At 44.6% G+C, this 16747-nt stretch overlaps 3 protein-coding genes and 1 long non-coding RNA gene across 5 annotated transcripts; 3 read left to right on the top strand and 1 right to left on the bottom strand.

Moving 5' to 3' along the window:
- LOC112070347 (zinc finger CCCH domain-containing protein 13) lies at positions 1-9661 on the top strand. Its single transcript, XM_070438933.1, has 7 exons — positions 1-117; positions 1821-1957; positions 2188-2366; positions 2563-4237; positions 5441-5625; positions 8904-9087; positions 9625-9661. The coding sequence occupies exons 1-7, from the start codon at positions 1-3 to the stop codon at positions 9659-9661; spliced, it is 2514 nt and encodes an 837-aa protein (XP_070295034.1).
- On the top strand, positions 7140-12726 carry LOC112070346 (TRIO and F-actin-binding protein-like). 2 transcript variants are annotated; one of them, XM_070438929.1, is made up of 9 exons: positions 7141-7244; positions 8109-8218; positions 8738-9222; positions 9625-9858; positions 10062-10173; positions 10361-10517; positions 10823-10936; positions 11671-11757; positions 12027-12726. In XM_070438929.1, the coding sequence occupies exons 4-9, from the start codon at positions 9675-9677 to the stop codon at positions 12165-12167; spliced, it is 795 nt and encodes a 264-aa protein (XP_070295030.1). In that variant the 5' UTR covers positions 7141-7244; positions 8109-8218; positions 8738-9222; positions 9625-9674; the 3' UTR covers positions 12168-12726. The 2 variants fall into 2 exon arrangements, with proteins under 2 accessions (XP_070295031.1, XP_070295030.1); XM_070438930.1 differs by having other exon boundaries at positions 7140-8218; positions 10065-10173.
- Positions 12573-14119, bottom strand: smdt1b (single-pass membrane protein with aspartate-rich tail 1b). Its single transcript, XM_070438931.1, has 3 exons — positions 13915-14119; positions 13140-13283; positions 12573-12839 (listed from the first exon to the last, which is right to left on the bottom strand). Exons 1-2 carry the CDS (start codon positions 14080-14082, stop codon positions 13146-13148), a joined length of 306 nt encoding a protein of 101 aa, XP_070295032.1. The 5' UTR covers positions 14083-14119; the 3' UTR covers positions 12573-12839; positions 13140-13145.
- A 249-nt stretch (positions 14120-14368) lies between these two features.
- Positions 14369-16742, top strand: LOC139024284 (uncharacterized). Its single transcript, XR_011475573.1, has 3 exons — positions 14369-15121; positions 15606-16484; positions 16702-16742. It is a non-coding gene; the product is annotated as an uncharacterized lncRNA (long non-coding RNA).
- The last annotated feature ends 5 nt before the right edge of the window (positions 16743-16747 follow it).

The following is a 16747-nucleotide window of genomic DNA, read 5'->3' as shown; positions in this document are numbered from 1 at the left end:
ATGCAGCTCTGTGCTGACGACTTTTACTGCCACCAGTTCCAACCCAACACCTTTGACCCCTCCCGCTGTGGTTTGTGCTTGCGCCCGGGACACATGCACCTGAACAGTACCTCACAGGTAAGCCAGGCAGGAGGGGCTAGTGCTGAGGGAAATGGACGATGGATGGCTAATGACTGTTAAGGGTTATTGGGTTTGGACAAGGTCTGGATTATTACCTTTGCTGTACAGTAAATTGTGGTATACGTTTGAAACACTTCCAAAATCGTTCATTTTCTCTTCCCAAGTGGCAGTATGAGGAGTAACCATTTCTGAATGAAACAAAGGCGCATATTAAACAACATAATGATGCAATGAACACAAATAAAGCCACCAAGCGGGGTAATTATAATATAAGCTATACTGTAGGTGTGATGAGGACTGACGAACACACAGGTTGGCGTTTGATTATATTATTATTCTATCATTAATTAATGAAAAGCTCATTTGCATCCCTTGGGGGAAAGATAGTAATCTAATCCGCTCACATAACACATTGCACACAAGCACCCACACAAGCACACACACAACACATACACACACCACACAAGCAAGCACACACACACACACACACACACACACACACACACACACACACACACACACACACACACACACACACACACACACACACACACACACACACACACACACACACACACACAACACACACACACACACACACACACACACACACACACACACACACACAACACACAACACACACACCCACTCAACTGAACTCTAAGGATGGACCTGTACCAGAAATACACTTCTACCAATCTTCACTGTCATTGGAGTAATCTAATATGCTCAAACAACACATGCACACAAGCACACACATTCACAACACCAGCTCTATGGATGAACCGGACCAGAAATACACTTCTACAAATCTTTATTTTCATTTGAATAATCCTTCCATTTCAAAATAACAGAATATTCTAGATAGAAATCCACGCCTGCTCACAACACAACACAGAGATCAAAAGTCAAAAAGAAGAAAGGCTTTTGTGTGTTGTAGGGAGGGCAAGAAATGAAAGAGGGATCAAGAAAGGGTTGAGAGGAGGATGGGTGGATTCTGGTTGTGGAAGAGCAGCAGACCAATGAAATAATGATGAGCAAGGCCAGGGAGAGGTTGTGTTACCGTCGTCCTTGCCGGCCTAATGCATTAGCTCAGGTAGATAAGGTGAAGAGAGGAGAGGTAGACGGGAGGAGAGGGGGGGAGAGAGGGGAGGAGAGAAGTTGTTGTTGCCACTTGCAGCCTGTCTTAACAGCAGATTTGTAAAGGGACGTCCAAGGAAGCTCTGCAAGCAGGTGTAGTAAGAAGTTAGCATTTTGTTTTAGCTGTGATGAGTTATACGGAAAGTTAGCTTCTTTTCATTTATTCCACAGGCAGCCATTTTGTCTGAAATTTGTTTACTTTACTTGTTGGTGCTTTCTCACATGCTTGTTGAATTGACCTTGAGAGTGGTTTCAACTCATTCATTTAATGAATCTTTAAGCATTGTAATGTCATTGGTCACACTAGGTAATGACTGTCTTGCCATAGAGATAGCTGTACACTGCAGCATGTTTGAATTTGTTTGATTTGTCTCCAACTGTACTTTCACGTTACTATGCAACTTTCTGAAAACACAACAGAATTACATACTTTGTGTACCAAGCCTTAAAAGTGACTTTTACACATCTCAGATGGTTTGCTGAATTGACAAAGCCATTGACCAGTTGACATTCTCTGAATTATTAACGATTGGACGAAATGTGTCCCGTCCACGAATCAGGACAACCATGACTTCCTGTCGGAGGTGACCAGATACAGTGATGTCACAAGGAGCGTCTGGACCTATCAGGAGAGCCTAACTCACACTCCGAGCCCTGACTGGGAACTTAATATCTGTGACTCTGACACGGTACACAGGTGAGTGTGAGTGTCATTGTCAGTTGACTTTAGTAACACTACATTAATAAGGTATCCTTCAAGTGATTTATAAAACTTTAATAAACAGTTAGAAAACATTATATTTGAATGAAATTTTACAATCAGGTAGTGATTTCTCTTAAAYGTGTTCTACAGTACATTGTGCCAAACTCATAGAGTGTGTACCCCTACCAATGTCCCTCATGCCCTCCCTCTATATCTCCACCCAGCAGTCAGGAGGACCAGTGGGACTTCCTGCCAGACCCAGGGAGGAGTGGCTCTAGCAGCCCAGCAGGGTGCTGTGTGACGGGGCCAGAGATGACCCGGGTGGACCCCTCTCCCCACAGACCACCACACAGCTCACTGATGGAGGAGAAGAGAGGCCGGGAGAGGTTCAGGCGACCCTCAGGTCAGACCAGCTCACAGTATTACAGACAGACATTTTGTCTTGGACAGCTGCTACAATTTTCATTCAATTCAATTTGAATTCAAAATGTTATTGTCATTTTTCAGTTAAACATTTAAATGTGTCTTGGCTTTCCATTTGAGTGGGGCTCAATCAAATGGATGATCTACCAGGCCATGTTCCTACTCCTCACTTATAGGATCAAGAGGAGAAAGTGGCTACTTCTCTCCGGACAGGAAAGCCTTATTTGATGGTGGTCCCCAGGCTCAGGTGGAGGGTGTATCCAAACGGCCTTACCGGCACTATGAGAGGGGCCATCCGCTCCCCAACAACCACAGCCCAGAACCCAAAGCCTCCATCCCCTACCGGAACGTGAATCTCGGAATTCCCTCCCAGAGGAGAAGCGATGAAACGTTCCAGCAGGAGACCTGGAGGAGCGAGTCTCCGCAGCGATACACCTATCATTCCAACTTCAGACGTGGTGGCACTGATTCTCAAGATCAGTCTCCTAGCCCTCGCTCCCCATGTTCAAACCGGTATAAACTTGCTGAATCTCGATCTGCGTCCTCCCAACGTAGAAGCTCCCACTCCAAAAGTCACGCTCCTTCTCACGCTCCGTCTCACTCATCTCCCTCCTCGTCTCGCCATCCGTCAGGACGGTCCAGTCCCTCTCACAGACGAGGGTCTGTCGTGTCTCACCACCCCTCCCCGTCTCGAAACACGGCCTCCTACAAACATACTGACTCCTCCCATGTAAGAAATGGTAAAACAGAGCATTACGCCAATGGGCGTGATCAAGATTCAAGGGATTCAAGAGAGTCAAGAGATTCAAGAGATTCAAGAGGATCAAGAGAGCCAAGAGAGTCAAGAGAGTCAAGAGGATCAAGAGAGCCAAGAGGTTCAAGAGAGTCAAGGGAGTCAAGGGAGCCAAGGGAGCCAAGAGAGTCAAGAGAGCCACGAGAGTCACGAGAGTCAAGAGAATCAAGAGAGCCAAGAGAGTCAAGAGAGTCAAGAGAGTCAAGAGACTCAAGAGAGTCAAGAGAGCCAAGAGAGTCAAGAGAGTCAAGAGAGTCAAGAGAGTCAAGAGAGTCAAGAGGTTCAAGAGAGCCAAGAGAGTCAAGAGAGTCAAGACGTCCCTCCCACAACTCAAACAGTCACAGTTTGGACTCTGAAAAACTGTACAAAAATCTTGACTCCATCTCTCGACGTGACTCTCCAGCCTTGCAGCCAAACTCCCACGAAGGGTGTCGAAGCACCCGGCTCAGAACAGATAAAAACCCTTCCCCAACCACTCGCAGTCGTGATAGTCGTGAATGCTCTCCCCCTATAAGTGGCTATGGTACACACARCCATTCACCCCAAAGAGAAACCAAGCATAGCGACACCAGACCTGACACAGCACAGAGCTACTCAAGGAGACCAGAGAGGGTAGCTAGAGAGGAACGGACAGAGATGCACCCCCCTAAAACCAACACCAGCCTCCCTCCAGGCTCCTGGCCTGGCTCCTCCCACTCCCTTCTAAGCCCTGCCCTCTCTTGTAGCTCCTCCCCACCACGACTAGGCATCGACTCCCAGCTGCTTGCCAATTCGTTGAAACCCTACGCTGCGACCATGGAAATGAATGACAGGCCAATCAGTGACAGGAGCAAGAGTAATATAAGGCGGGGCATGGAGTACCTGTTGACCCGAGAGGAGCCCAAGAGAACCGCCTCAGTGGACTCCCAGGGGATGACCATAGAGGACTACGTCATTCTGGCCGACATCCCCAGACTGGACCTGGGGTCAGAGGGAGAGGGGGCAGAGGTGCTACTGGGCCCGAGGAGGAGGACCCAGAGCCCCAGCCCACGTAGAGACCAGAGGCACAGAACACCCAGGTGAGGAGACTGGAGAGGCGACAGGAGGGACATTATAGAGAGAAGGGGGGGCCTACTGGATGTACAGAATATTGTAAGGTCCTACTGGATGTACAGAATATTGTAAGGGCCTACTGGATGTACAGTATATATTGAAGGCCTACTGGATGTACAGTATATTGTAAGGGCCTACTGCATGTACAGTAATTGTAAGGCCTCTGGATGTACAGTATATTGTAAAGGCCTACTGGATGTACAGAATATTGTAAGGGCCTACTGGATGTACAGTATATTGAAGGGCCTACTGCATGTACAGCATTTGTAAGGGCTACTGGATGTACAGCATATTGTAAGGGCCTACTGCATGTACAGTATTTGTAAGGGCCTACTGGATGTACAGTATTAGTTGTAAGGGCTACTGCATTGTACAGCATATTGTAAGGCCTACTGGAGTGTACAGCATATTGTAAGGGCCTACTGCATGTACAGTATATTGTTAAGGCCTACTGGATGTACAGCATATTGTAAGGGCCTACTGGATGTACAGAATATTGTAAGGGCCTACTGAAGTACACTATATTGTAAGGCCTACTGGCATGTACAGTATATTGTAAGGGCCTACTACATATACAGCATATTGTAAGGCCTACTGAATGTACAGCATATGTAAGGGCCTACTGCATGTACAGCATATTGTAAGGGCCTACTGGATGTATAGCATTTGTAAGGCCTAGCTGCATGTACAGCATTTTGTAGGGCCTACTGGATGTACAGCATATTGTAAGGCCTACTGCAGTCACAGATAGTTGTAAGGCCTACGGATGTACAGCATATTGTCAGGGCCTACTGGATGTACAGCGTATTGTAAGGGCTACTGGATGTACAGCGTATTGTAAGGCCTACTACATACAGCATATTGTAAGGGCCTACTGCATTACAGCATATTATAAGGGCCTACTGGATGTACAGCGTATTGTAAGGGCCTACTGGATGTACGCATATTGTAGGGCCTACTACATATACAGCATATTGTAAGGGCTACTGGATGTACAGCGTATTGTAAGGGCCTACTGGATGTACAGCATATGTAAGGGCTACTGCATGTAGAGTATATTGTAAGGGCCTACTGGATGTACAGCGTATTGTAAGGGCCTCTGGATGTACAGTATATTGGGTCAGGGTTTTCTCTCTGGTCTCTATTTCTCCAACTTTCTTCTATTGTAGGTATGTAGAGGAATCTGATAGCTGCAGTACGAGGGTTGAGTCTGATGAGAGAGGGAGAGGCAGAGAGAGGGGAGAGACAGGAGGGAGAAAGAGAAGGAGAAATATTGCGCCTCAGAGGACGGACGACTGTCCCGACCCCAGTCCACAACTGATCTTCAGCACAGTGATACGCTTGATACCTTCGAGTACTTTAAAAACAGGTCTGCCCTCAAGTCACTCTCTTGTAAGTACCATCCTATAACCATTATTCATATCATCCATTTGTTACAGAGGTCAGACAATCAAACTAGAAAGGGCCTCAATCCTTCTCTAAACCACGGCAGAAAGTTCGACCAGAAATACTCAAACACAGTCGGACCAAAAAGGGCTGGATGTCAAAACTGGATGAATATGGGAGTAACACGCAAATGACAACACGTGACATGTGTTAGAACAAACTGGCACAAATAGAGGAAAGCTCATTCAAACAATAGCAGTGGTTTGGAATATTTGAAGTGTACTGGTTTGACTGAGTCTGTTTGGGCTGTGTTTCTAACAGTGGGAGGAGACACTGGTTTGACTGAGTCTGGCTTGTGTTTCTAACAGTGGAGGAGACACTGGTTTGACTGAGTCTGCTTGTGTTTCTAACAGTGGAGGAGACACTGGTTTGACTGAGTCTGTTTGGCTTGTGTTTCTAACAGTGGAGGAGACACTGGTTTGACTGAGTTGTTGGCTTGTGTTTCTAACAGTGGAGGAGACACTGGTTTGACTGAGTCTGTTGGCTTGTGTTTCTAACAGTGGAGGAAACACTGGTTTGACTGAGTCTGGCTTGTGTTTCTAACGTGGAGGAACACTGGTTTGACTGAGTCTGGCTTGGTGTTTCTAACAGTGGAGGAGACACTGGTTTGACTGAGTCTGTTTGGCTTTGTTTCTAACAGTGGAGGAGACACTGGTTTGCTGATCTGCTTGCTTGTGTTTATAACAGTGGAGGAGACACTGGTTTGACTGAGTCTGTTTGGCTTGTGTTTCTAACGTGGAGGAGACACTGGTTTGACTGAGTCTGTTTGGCTTGTGTTTCTAACAGTGGGAGAGACACTGGTTGACTGAGTCTGTTTGGCTGTGTTTCTAACAGTGGAGAAGCACTGGTTGACTGAGTCTGTTTGGCTTGTTGTCTAACAGTGGAGGAGACACTGGTTTGACTGAGTCTGTTTGGCTTGTGTTTCTAACAGTGGGGAGACACTGGTTTGACTGAGTCTGTTTGGCTTGTGTTTCTAACAGTGGAGGAGACACTGGTTTGACTGAGTCTGTTTGGCTTGTGTTTCTAACATGTGAGGAGACACTGGTTTGACTGAGTCTGTTTGGCTTGTGTTTCTACCAGTGGAGGAACACTGGTTTGATGAGTCGTTTGGCTTGTGTTTCTAACCAGTGGAGGAAACACTGGTTTGACTGAGTCTGTTTGGCTGTGTTTCTAACAGTTGAGAGGAGACACTGGTTTGACTGAGTGGCTTGCTTGGTTTTCTAACAGGGAGGAGAACTGGTTGGACTGAGTTCTGCTTGGCTTGTGTTTTAACAGTGGAGGAGACACTGTTTGTGATGAGGGCGCTGCACTAAGTTTCTACATGGACTCTGAGGCTAGAGGTGACGCCATTTCCTATATCTGCAATATCAGTTCCCCAATTATATACCCATAGAGTATTTCTGAGCTGTATCACGCCAGTTCCTCTATGTCTGTTGTAGTCAGATGACCTGGATGGGAGATAGACCTGATGTCCTGTATGACGTCCAAGACTTTGACGTGGAGAAGAACTATGGATTCCAGATACATGTGTGTTCGTTCCTGGTTTTTCTCTCATTGAACATCTACTACCAATACTAATACTACTACTACTATACTACTACTACTATTTCTGCTACTACTGCTACTAATAATACTACTATACTACTGCTGCTGCTGCTACTACTACTACTACTAACTGCTGCTACTACTACAGATGCCGTATCCTAACTTGAGCCAGTTTTATACAGCAGGACAATAGTCCTGCAGCAAAAGGAAATGTGAATTATTGTGTGGATTATAATTATTTGACATTTTTTGTAGGGGTTGATACAAGTCTGACATTTAAAGTGGACTTTACAAACTTTAGAAGCCTTTTGAAACCTTGAATACATTACAAGTTTACGTTTCCGATGTGCAGGAAAATTCTCAGCAAAAAAAGAGTGATCAAATGAAGATCCGATATCTGTACTACTACTACTACTATTACCACTAATATACTACTAACTACTACTGCTGCTACTGCTACTACTACTAGTAATAATACTACTACTACTACTGGCTACTACTACTACTGCTGCTGCTGCTACTACTACTACTGCTACTGCTACTACTACTACTACTGCTACTACTACTACTACTACTACTACTACTACTACTGCTACTGCTACTGCTACTACTACTACTACTGCTGCTACTACTACTACTACAGTCTTGGGCTGCATCTGAAATGGCATCCTTGTCCATCCATAAATAATGCACTACTTTTGACCAGGGCCCATAAAGTAGTGCACTATATATCGTGTAGGGTGTCATTTCGGATGCAGTCTTGGTGTCAATATGCTTTAGTTCCTTCCTGTTTGTAACCCCTCAGACGTGGCTTTTCTCTGTTCTTTATCATTTGAGCTCAACCAGACACAGAAAGCAGTGTTCACTCTGTCAGCCTCGACCTCCAGGATCAGGAGGAAGTGGGTTAATGTGCTGAGACGGACTATCCAACCCAGACACTCTTCAGACATCACACCGTGAGTGTTTCTATTGACTGTGTCTGAAATGGCAGTGTGTCAGAAATGACAGTGTGTCAGAAATTACGCTATGTCTGAAATTGCATTCCATTCATTATGTCTTAAAGTAATTATGTGCATTTCTGTTGTGATCTTAGGCCACACCAGTCTAAGTGCAGGACTTTGTTTCTGAAATGGAAGTGTGTCTGAAGTGGCACTGTGCCTGAAATGGCACCCTATTCCCTATTTACTGCACTACTTTGGATCAAAGCTCCTATTAGTCCTGGTCCAAACRAATTAATGCACATCACAGGGAATAGAATAGGGTACCATTTCAGACGCAGACAAAGTCCTGCACTTAGACTGTTGTGGCCTATAATCACAACAGAAATGCACATAATTACTTTAAGACATAATGAATGGAATTGGAGGCAGCAAGAAGACAATTAGACAAATGTAATAATATACAAGAGTAAAGAATGTGACTATGTAACTATATCTGAAACACTTTTCCTATGGTCCCCCATATTTATATCACAGACGGTCAGCAGTGAAGAGAGAAAACTCTCAGCCTGTGTCGTCTCGCCAGCCTCCCTCTGTGCTCACCTGTGAAGCTCCGACCCTCAAACCACTAACTCCACCTCCAACCTTTGTCAAATGGACTCTTTGGCCCGGATCTAGATGACACTCCCCACAATGTCATCAGACAGTCAGAGAGAGGCAGGAGAGGGCTGGGACAGAGAGCAAGCCAAGCGATTGGAGGAGAGGAACAGATGGTTTGAGGGGGGATCCCTTCAGAGAGATGGGCAGCAGATGGGACTCTCTGGATCTGAGAAAGCCAGCGTACCTGTACCTGTCACTCACACCATGGACGTGGACGTCAACAATAAGTGGGTGGAGTTCGAGAGTCTAACATTCAGGGAGATGAGCGCGCTGTCTCTGATTGTGCACAGACTAATCAGACCAATCAGACGATTCCTAATCAGACGATTCAGACGACCAGTGCAACGGCCCTACAGAGGGAGGTAGTGTGAGAATTATTTCCACCTCAAAATCCTAAATGTAAAACAGTTATTTGTTCATTTGAGTGTTTACATTTAATAATCATAACGTTTGGAACTGTCTTGTAAAGGTATTATAGAAACAGAGAGGCTGTTTTCAATATACATAATGAATCATTTAGGGAATCTTTCCTCACCCTTCTCAAATGTCCTTCTCTCTCTCTCTCTCTCTCTCTCTCGCTCTCTGTCTCTCTGTCTCTCTGTCTCACACTTCCACTTTCTTCTCACCTCTTTCCCACTATTTTCTCTCTCCATTCTCTCTCAACCCTCTTCCCTTTCCTCTTCCCGCTCCCTCTTTCTTTCTATCGCTCCCTATCTTTCTCCCCCTCTATCCCCTCTTGACCCCCTCCTCTCCCTCTCTCTCAGGCGCTATCACTCAGGCACAGGTGGAGTGTCTGCGTAAGGAGCGTGTGGAGATGGGATGGAGGTGGAGGTGGACAGTCTGTGTGGCCACTGGGCCCCTGCGGCCAGCGTCTGGAGGCCATGGAGGCGGCCCACCGCAGGGCCCTGATGGAGCTCCAGGAAGAGGCCAAGCCAGGGAGGTCCGAGAGCTGCAGAGACAGAGACTGCTGCAGGAGGAGAGCCAGGCCACGGCACAAGGTGGGAAGGAGAGACCTGTTGGCAGTACTGTGTAATATCATGTAAAGTGTTATGTGAATAATTACACTTTTTCTAGGGATGATGTCACAAAGCAACTTTTGTTGTGGAACAGATTGCCTACCCTCCTGTGTCCTGTCCTTCCCCTCTTCACTTCAATGTTTTCTKTTTTCCTTGTCATGTTATGCCACTTCTGTGCTCTATAGCAGTTGAGGCCCTGAAGGAGGCTCACAGGGAGGAGCTGGAGAGGGAGGTGGAGAAAGCCAGAAGGATGACTGAAGGGGGTGGCCATATGGATACTACATACAGAGGACAGACGTGAGATCCATTCTCTTTAGCCAGACATCAAAGTGAAAGGCACCAAAAGAATGTGGAAGAGAAAGTTTTCTCTAATGGGATAGCTATCCACCCTCTGCTTGTGTATCAGTGTGGTTGTGCATTCATGCATCTGTGCGGGCATGCCCACATGCATGTGTGTTAAACATGTGTTCTTGGTTCTCTACAGGCCCCAGGCTGATGCCCTCCACAGTGAGTTGGACGTTCTGTCAGAGAGATATTCCCAGAAGTGCCTGGAGCTGAACCGGGCCGAGCAGAGAGGAGTTAGAGAAACAGAGCTGAGCTGGAAGGACAGAGAGATGGAACAGCTCCGCAGAGAGAACCAGGTCAGAGGTCAGAGAGCAGAGACAAGAAGGAGAGAGAGGGAGAGAGAGCAGAGAGAAAGAGAGCAGAGAGAGAGGAGAGGGAGAAAGAAAGAGCAGAGAGAGAAAGAAAGAGAGAGGGGGAGAGAGAGCAGAGAGAAAGAGCAGAAAGAAAGAGTGCAGAGAGAGAAAGAGTGAGAGCGAGCAGTCTGTCATGAGACTAATTAACAACAAATGAATTATCTAATTATCAATTTAAGCAATGTACCATACTGTCATACAGTGCAATAGTAATAAGTATTTTTATTTCTTCTTCATGTTTGTCTCAGGAACTGCAGGCTCGTCTGACTGAGGAGATCAGCCGCATGCGCCACTTCATCACAGGTCAGAGGTCAGGAAACGTCTCCCCTGGCAACTGTGAGCGCAGTCCCTCGGAATTGGAAGTAAGAATAAAGTTTGACATTCTGATTAGTTGTATTGGAAGCAGAACCGGATTCAAGTACATGTTGTATTTGACCATTTGTTATTTAAATGACTTCTTCTGTGTGACTATTTTCAAATTCACAGCCCAAAACAAGTATTTCTATGAGTATTTGAATGGTTATTTGTAAAAACCAAATAATCGACCAAATTGTATTTGAAAGTATTTTCAAATACATATTTCAAATACCTGGGTTAAATGCATTATGCATTGGAGTGTATTTGAGTATTTCCAAACACATTTCAATATTCAACTGCTTGTTTTTTCAAATAAAGATGATCTGAATACTTGTTTTGAAGTGTATTGAAAAGTAATGGAAATTCCTGAATTAGTATTTGAAACTAGGTCTGATTGGAAGCAAGGCTTACATCGGAGTTGCTCTATTGATTGGTGTGTAGATTTGTGTCGGCCATTGGTGATTGGTCATGTTGTAATGTTGTCCTCCAGATGCTGCCATCTATTGGCTGGATCAGATTCATTCAAAATCCTGAAAAACCTGCCTCAATGACGTGCTGCTGGGGTCCTAAAAATAACCATGTAGAACAACTAGTACTGGTCATCAGTGACATCAGTGCACTATTCATTCATTGACACGATACTGGTGAAAGAATTGTGGAATAATCTTCATATTGATGAGTATTGCATCACTAAAAATGACCAAAAATACTAAACCGATGTATCTGTGTTGCCCTCCAGATGCTGCTACGAGCAAAGGAGATTGAGGCCGAGTACCTACAAAAAGAGATTGGCTGTCTAAGGAATGAAGTGCAGTCTCTAACTAAGGTACTACTGGTATATTCTGTATCCACATGATCAACCCTTACAAAATCCTGATAGCACACCATAAACACAAATACTAATCTTTAGTCAAATGTCCCTCATCATCTTGTCCTAAGGTACTTGCATATGTCGTTTCTACTGTTCCACTCCAGACCAACCATTCAACCACCATACGTGTTTACATACACACACACACACACACACAAACAGAATATGGATAAGAAATGTCACTCTACTGGTCTCCTCTGTGTTGGTCTATGACCCCCCTCTAGGAGAAGCAGAGTTTGTGTGACCGCTACAAGGAGGGGTACGTGGAGCTGATTGGGATGAAGGGTCGCAGTGAGCTGGAGATCAGGGAACTCAGGGAGCACCTCAGACTCGCAGCGCTGCATGAGGGGAGAAGAGACACCTGAGACTGGCCAACGCAGCACTGCAGGAAGGGGGGAGACACTCAGACTTGGCTAATGCAGCGCTGCAGAGGGGAGACAAGACACCTGAGACTGGCCAACGCAGCGCTGCAGGAAGAGGGAAGAGATAGAGTTGGTGGATGGATAGTTGGATACCTGCTGTGAAGAACCAAGAAGCCATACAATAGCACAATGTTTGTTCTTCGTTATGGCTGGCTGTGGTTAGCCTGGAATTCTCCAAACTGATATGCTCAGTTTCAACATATAGCAAAGTGAAACCGTGGTGAAATAGAGACATCAATCTGGATTCCAGGCTAGGCTGTGGTTGAGTTATAAGACCAAAGAATGCAGTTTTATAGAATGACAGGGACAACCACGAAATAACACCAAAGAACATACCCAACAAATGTGTTGTTATTTTTTTTGTTTACACACGTAGACTCTTTATTGAGTAAATAATAAGACACATGCAAGAGTGAAGTCTGACTGTGCTGTGACCTCACAATGATATCGAATAATATGTAGTAATCCGTGGCAAGGAGGTGAAAGTGGGACTAAAAAGGGAGGAGAGAGAAAAAAGGCGATGGAGAGGTGATCATGATGAGGGCAATCTTCTCCTGTAGGGGGCATCTCTCTCTCCTTCCTCATATTGGCATGCCATCACTATTGCAAAGCACCCTGGGAAGGAAGAAAATGCAAGCAATGTCAATGGTCATTAATTCTCACAGTTGTATTATTTCTCTTCATTCTCTTTTAGTAATCATTGGCACCATTTCAACATGTTCCATCATGGCTGTTTGGATTAGGTACATACCATTATGTAAATAAGATTTTGCACGCATGCACTCTAAACTACTGTTAGGGACAATAGTATATTAAAAGATGTTTTATTTTTAGGCGCTGTGTGTCACCCTGGGTCTAGTAATGATATTAGCCTTTTATACATCAATAGCTGTATCAATACATCTCATCACTGACCTAGGTTCAGTCGTCATCGTCATCATCCTCAGGGACGAAGATGTCATGCTCCTCAAGTAGAGCCGCAAAGTTCTTGCTGATCAGAGTTCCCACGTACAGGAAGGGAATCACTACAGCGGTCATCCGGATAAGGCCGAAGGATATCTGGGTGATAGGGGCGAAAGAAAGAAATTCAGAATATCTACAATCTGAAAAAAGGTTACTACATTAACTAAAACCGCTAATATCATACAGAAACATGACCACATCAAGCACATACACCGTATATGTTTCAAAGCCTCAGATGAGATAACATGGGATTTTTCAGAATGCAGAAATCCTCAACAATTTCCTTGATTCACATAATAAATGCAGATGCTCGGTGCCATACTCATAATAATAAATTATGGATCTGAAATGTTTTATTTCCCACAAACAGGCTAATTCAATTGATATCGACTTTGACCTAAAAATGGACACTCCAATACCCCCTGGGATTTATAGTTGTGTTAATATGTTACACTGGAATATTCTGTGTAAGCCATACTTTATTACATAAAACATTTACATATTAGCTTAATAGTATAATTTTCGACGAAAAGTGGCTAAAATAATGACAATGATTCCGTATCAACATACACAAGTTCATTGGCTCCCGCAGTTGTCTCTCCAAATTCCTTAAAATGTGATTGGCAAAGACTGCTGTCAATCTGCTCAAGAGTCAGGATCCTCCCACATTATGTGTAGGGTTACCCAGCCAGTTTACTAACGGACTGGACCATGCATGAAAACTCACTTTATCCGGCTTTGGTTGAAACCGCCATTTGCTGTTGATACCGCATACCGCATTTCGACATTGGTTCAGTCTCGTTGTGTTAGACGGTTTCAAGACGATGTTACGGCTTACCACCCCCGTATTCCTCGATACGAGGTTCCGTGAGAGCCACAGGACAGCTGTCGCCATTTTTCCAGTTTGGGATGGGCGGGACAGCAATGTTTATGGGTGGGTTCAGGGCGTATGTCTATCCGTGGTGTTGGCCGAATGCCAAATGCATTTTATGACGACAGCAYAGATCAAACAACAAGACATTAATAAATACATGTAATGCACAATGTATGAACAGTCATATATAGAATAGATAATTCCAGACTTTTTGTATTATGTGCTTCTCACACACTGTCCTTGCCCATAGAATCCAGTTTAGGCCTATGTGCATTCATATGCCATCTATGCTACGATTTCATTGCGCTTGTACTTGTACTCAGTTGTACTTGCGTTACTTGCGCTAGCATTGACATTTATTATAGCGCTTTTTTCTTTAAAAAATATAGAAATGCGTACGATATCTGACGACAGAGCGATCAAAATGACGTTATGTGCCATTCAACCAAACAGCGCGCGAGGACTGCAGCATTTTGTGCGGTTCAGCCAACCAGCATTTCCTTCGAGGCAGAGCGCGCTCGGAAAGAGGAGGAAGTCGAAAAATAAAGGACACCGAATTAATAAATACGTTAGAATATGTCTATGATATTTACGGTCTAACAAGGGACTGTGGTTGGTCTCACAACTACCTAAAAACCTTCGGGTTTACCTCAATAATCCGAATTTGAAATTACACTACCCGCCACTCAGCATACTGTCCCCTCGCCATACTTCGAGTTGAGAGACGAACGGGAACGAGAAACATTTCGGAATAGGCTTAGCTACCTAATATTTACATTGCAAATTTGTATTACAAACTTGATAATTATYAACGTTAAGGTGGTGGAAGGTCTCAAGAAAAGGTTTTAGCGAGCTAGTTTGTTTCAAACTATTCGTCACGAGAACTTGAGGTTCTCTGAGAAAAGTTGTTCGACGTCCACGAGCCGTCAGAGGCCTGTGGTCGAGGCTACATGCAGCAGACACCATCGGCGTGTAGTGTCGGTGACATAAACAAGAAGCATGTCGGCTCAAGCGCAAATGCGAGCGATGTTGGACCAGTTGATGGGCACAAGTAGAGATGGTGAGTAAACGACAAGCTACATTGTTTCAGTGTCGCTCGATGTTTCAGAGGAAATGTTTTTAACTAGTTGTTATCATGCTAGCTGACGTTAGCTAGCTAAGCTACCTTAGCCTGGGGACAGATGGCTGAATGCTAACGACGGCTAACTACTTGTTGTGTTCACAGTAAAGTAAACACAAGGAACATTCCGTTTCAGACCTTGTCACATTGTTGATGTTTGCTAGCTGGGATATTGTTGGCCCACGAGATGCTACTGACTGGCTGCAGCTAACGTTGGACAGATAGCTAGTTTAACTTTAGCAAGCTAATCTAGTTTTGGTTTCAGGAATGAATGATCCACATGGYCATCCGCACCCACCGTAATCACAATTTTGGATAATAGGAAGGTGGTGTCTGGAATGCACACAGCTATTGCTTCTTGCGATTGACATGACATTGCTCAGCTCACTAACTCTCTCCACTTGTCTGATTTATTTTCGTGTAGGGGACACCATGCGCCAGAGAATCAAATTTACAGATGAGCGGCGTGTCTGCAAGAGTCATTTGCTGGACTCCTGTCCTCACGACATTCTCTCCGGCCACTGTGAGTACATGACATCTTACTTAGTCCAGGGGATCCCAAACTTTTTTGCCCCGTGACCATATTTTGATATATACATTTATAAATCATTGGGGCTTAGACAGTTTATTACAAATCACTATTTCAATCTGAAGAAAGTATGGTTTGAAGTATTGGGAAGTTCAGAAGATCATCAGGCATTCATTTTGTTGCTCTTCTGTGTAGAAAAGAACATCTTCATTGATTTAGTGCCTGGTCTTGTCCACTCTGTTCTATTGTGTTCTGCCATTGTAGAGGCAAACAGAAGAAGCGCACATGTTCCTGAGAGTCTTATCTTTCAGTGATGGGATCATAATATTTTGTAGCTTAAACGATTCTAAAGATAGATCCACATTTTGTAGGAAGAAAACAGAAACCGCTGTTTATTACAATCACATCTAGCGGCTACGGAGTTTACTGACGTAACCCGGTTCTATGAACCAAGCACGATGTATTTATTGTATTTCTGAGTTCTCTCGTGACCCCATTTTTCAATCAGTTGACCCCACATGGGTTGCGACCCCTAGTTTGTGAAACACTGTCTTTGTCACAATGGTTGTGTGTAGTAGTGTTTATAGAACACAATGTCAATTGCACTCCTGAGTACAGGACTTAAATGTACAGCTTTGGTGAATGATTTAATGGATGTTTCTTGTCGTCATATAGAGAATGGACCTGGGAGAGTGTGTGAAGGTCCACGCCCTGGCCCTCAGGGCTGATTTCGAGATAGCATCCAAGCAACAGGAGTACTTCTTTGAGCTTGACGTGAGTCATGTTGGACTGTCACGTACCTAGTATACATGTTTACCACACATACACACACACACACACGTTTCCTCTGCATGCAAACTCCATGTGATCTGTTGATCAATGGATGTCTCTTTCTCTTTTCTTCTTGTTTTGTCTTCATGTAAATAACTATTGATGCTTTTTCTCTAATCTGGTGACTTTAAACTCTCCTCGTCATCCCCTGTCACTGCAGGCTGCTGAGCACCTTCAGTCGTTCATCGCTGACTGTGACCGAGACC

Source organism: Salvelinus sp. IW2-2015, unplaced genomic scaffold (assembly GCF_002910315.2).
Source record: "Salvelinus sp. IW2-2015 unplaced genomic scaffold, ASM291031v2 Un_scaffold1298, whole genome shotgun sequence".
In the NCBI taxonomy this organism is placed as follows: domain Eukaryota; kingdom Metazoa; phylum Chordata; class Actinopteri; order Salmoniformes; family Salmonidae; genus Salvelinus; species Salvelinus sp. IW2-2015.
The sequence above is the reverse complement of the archived record's forward strand: the minus strand, read 5'-3'. Positions and strand labels throughout refer to the sequence as shown.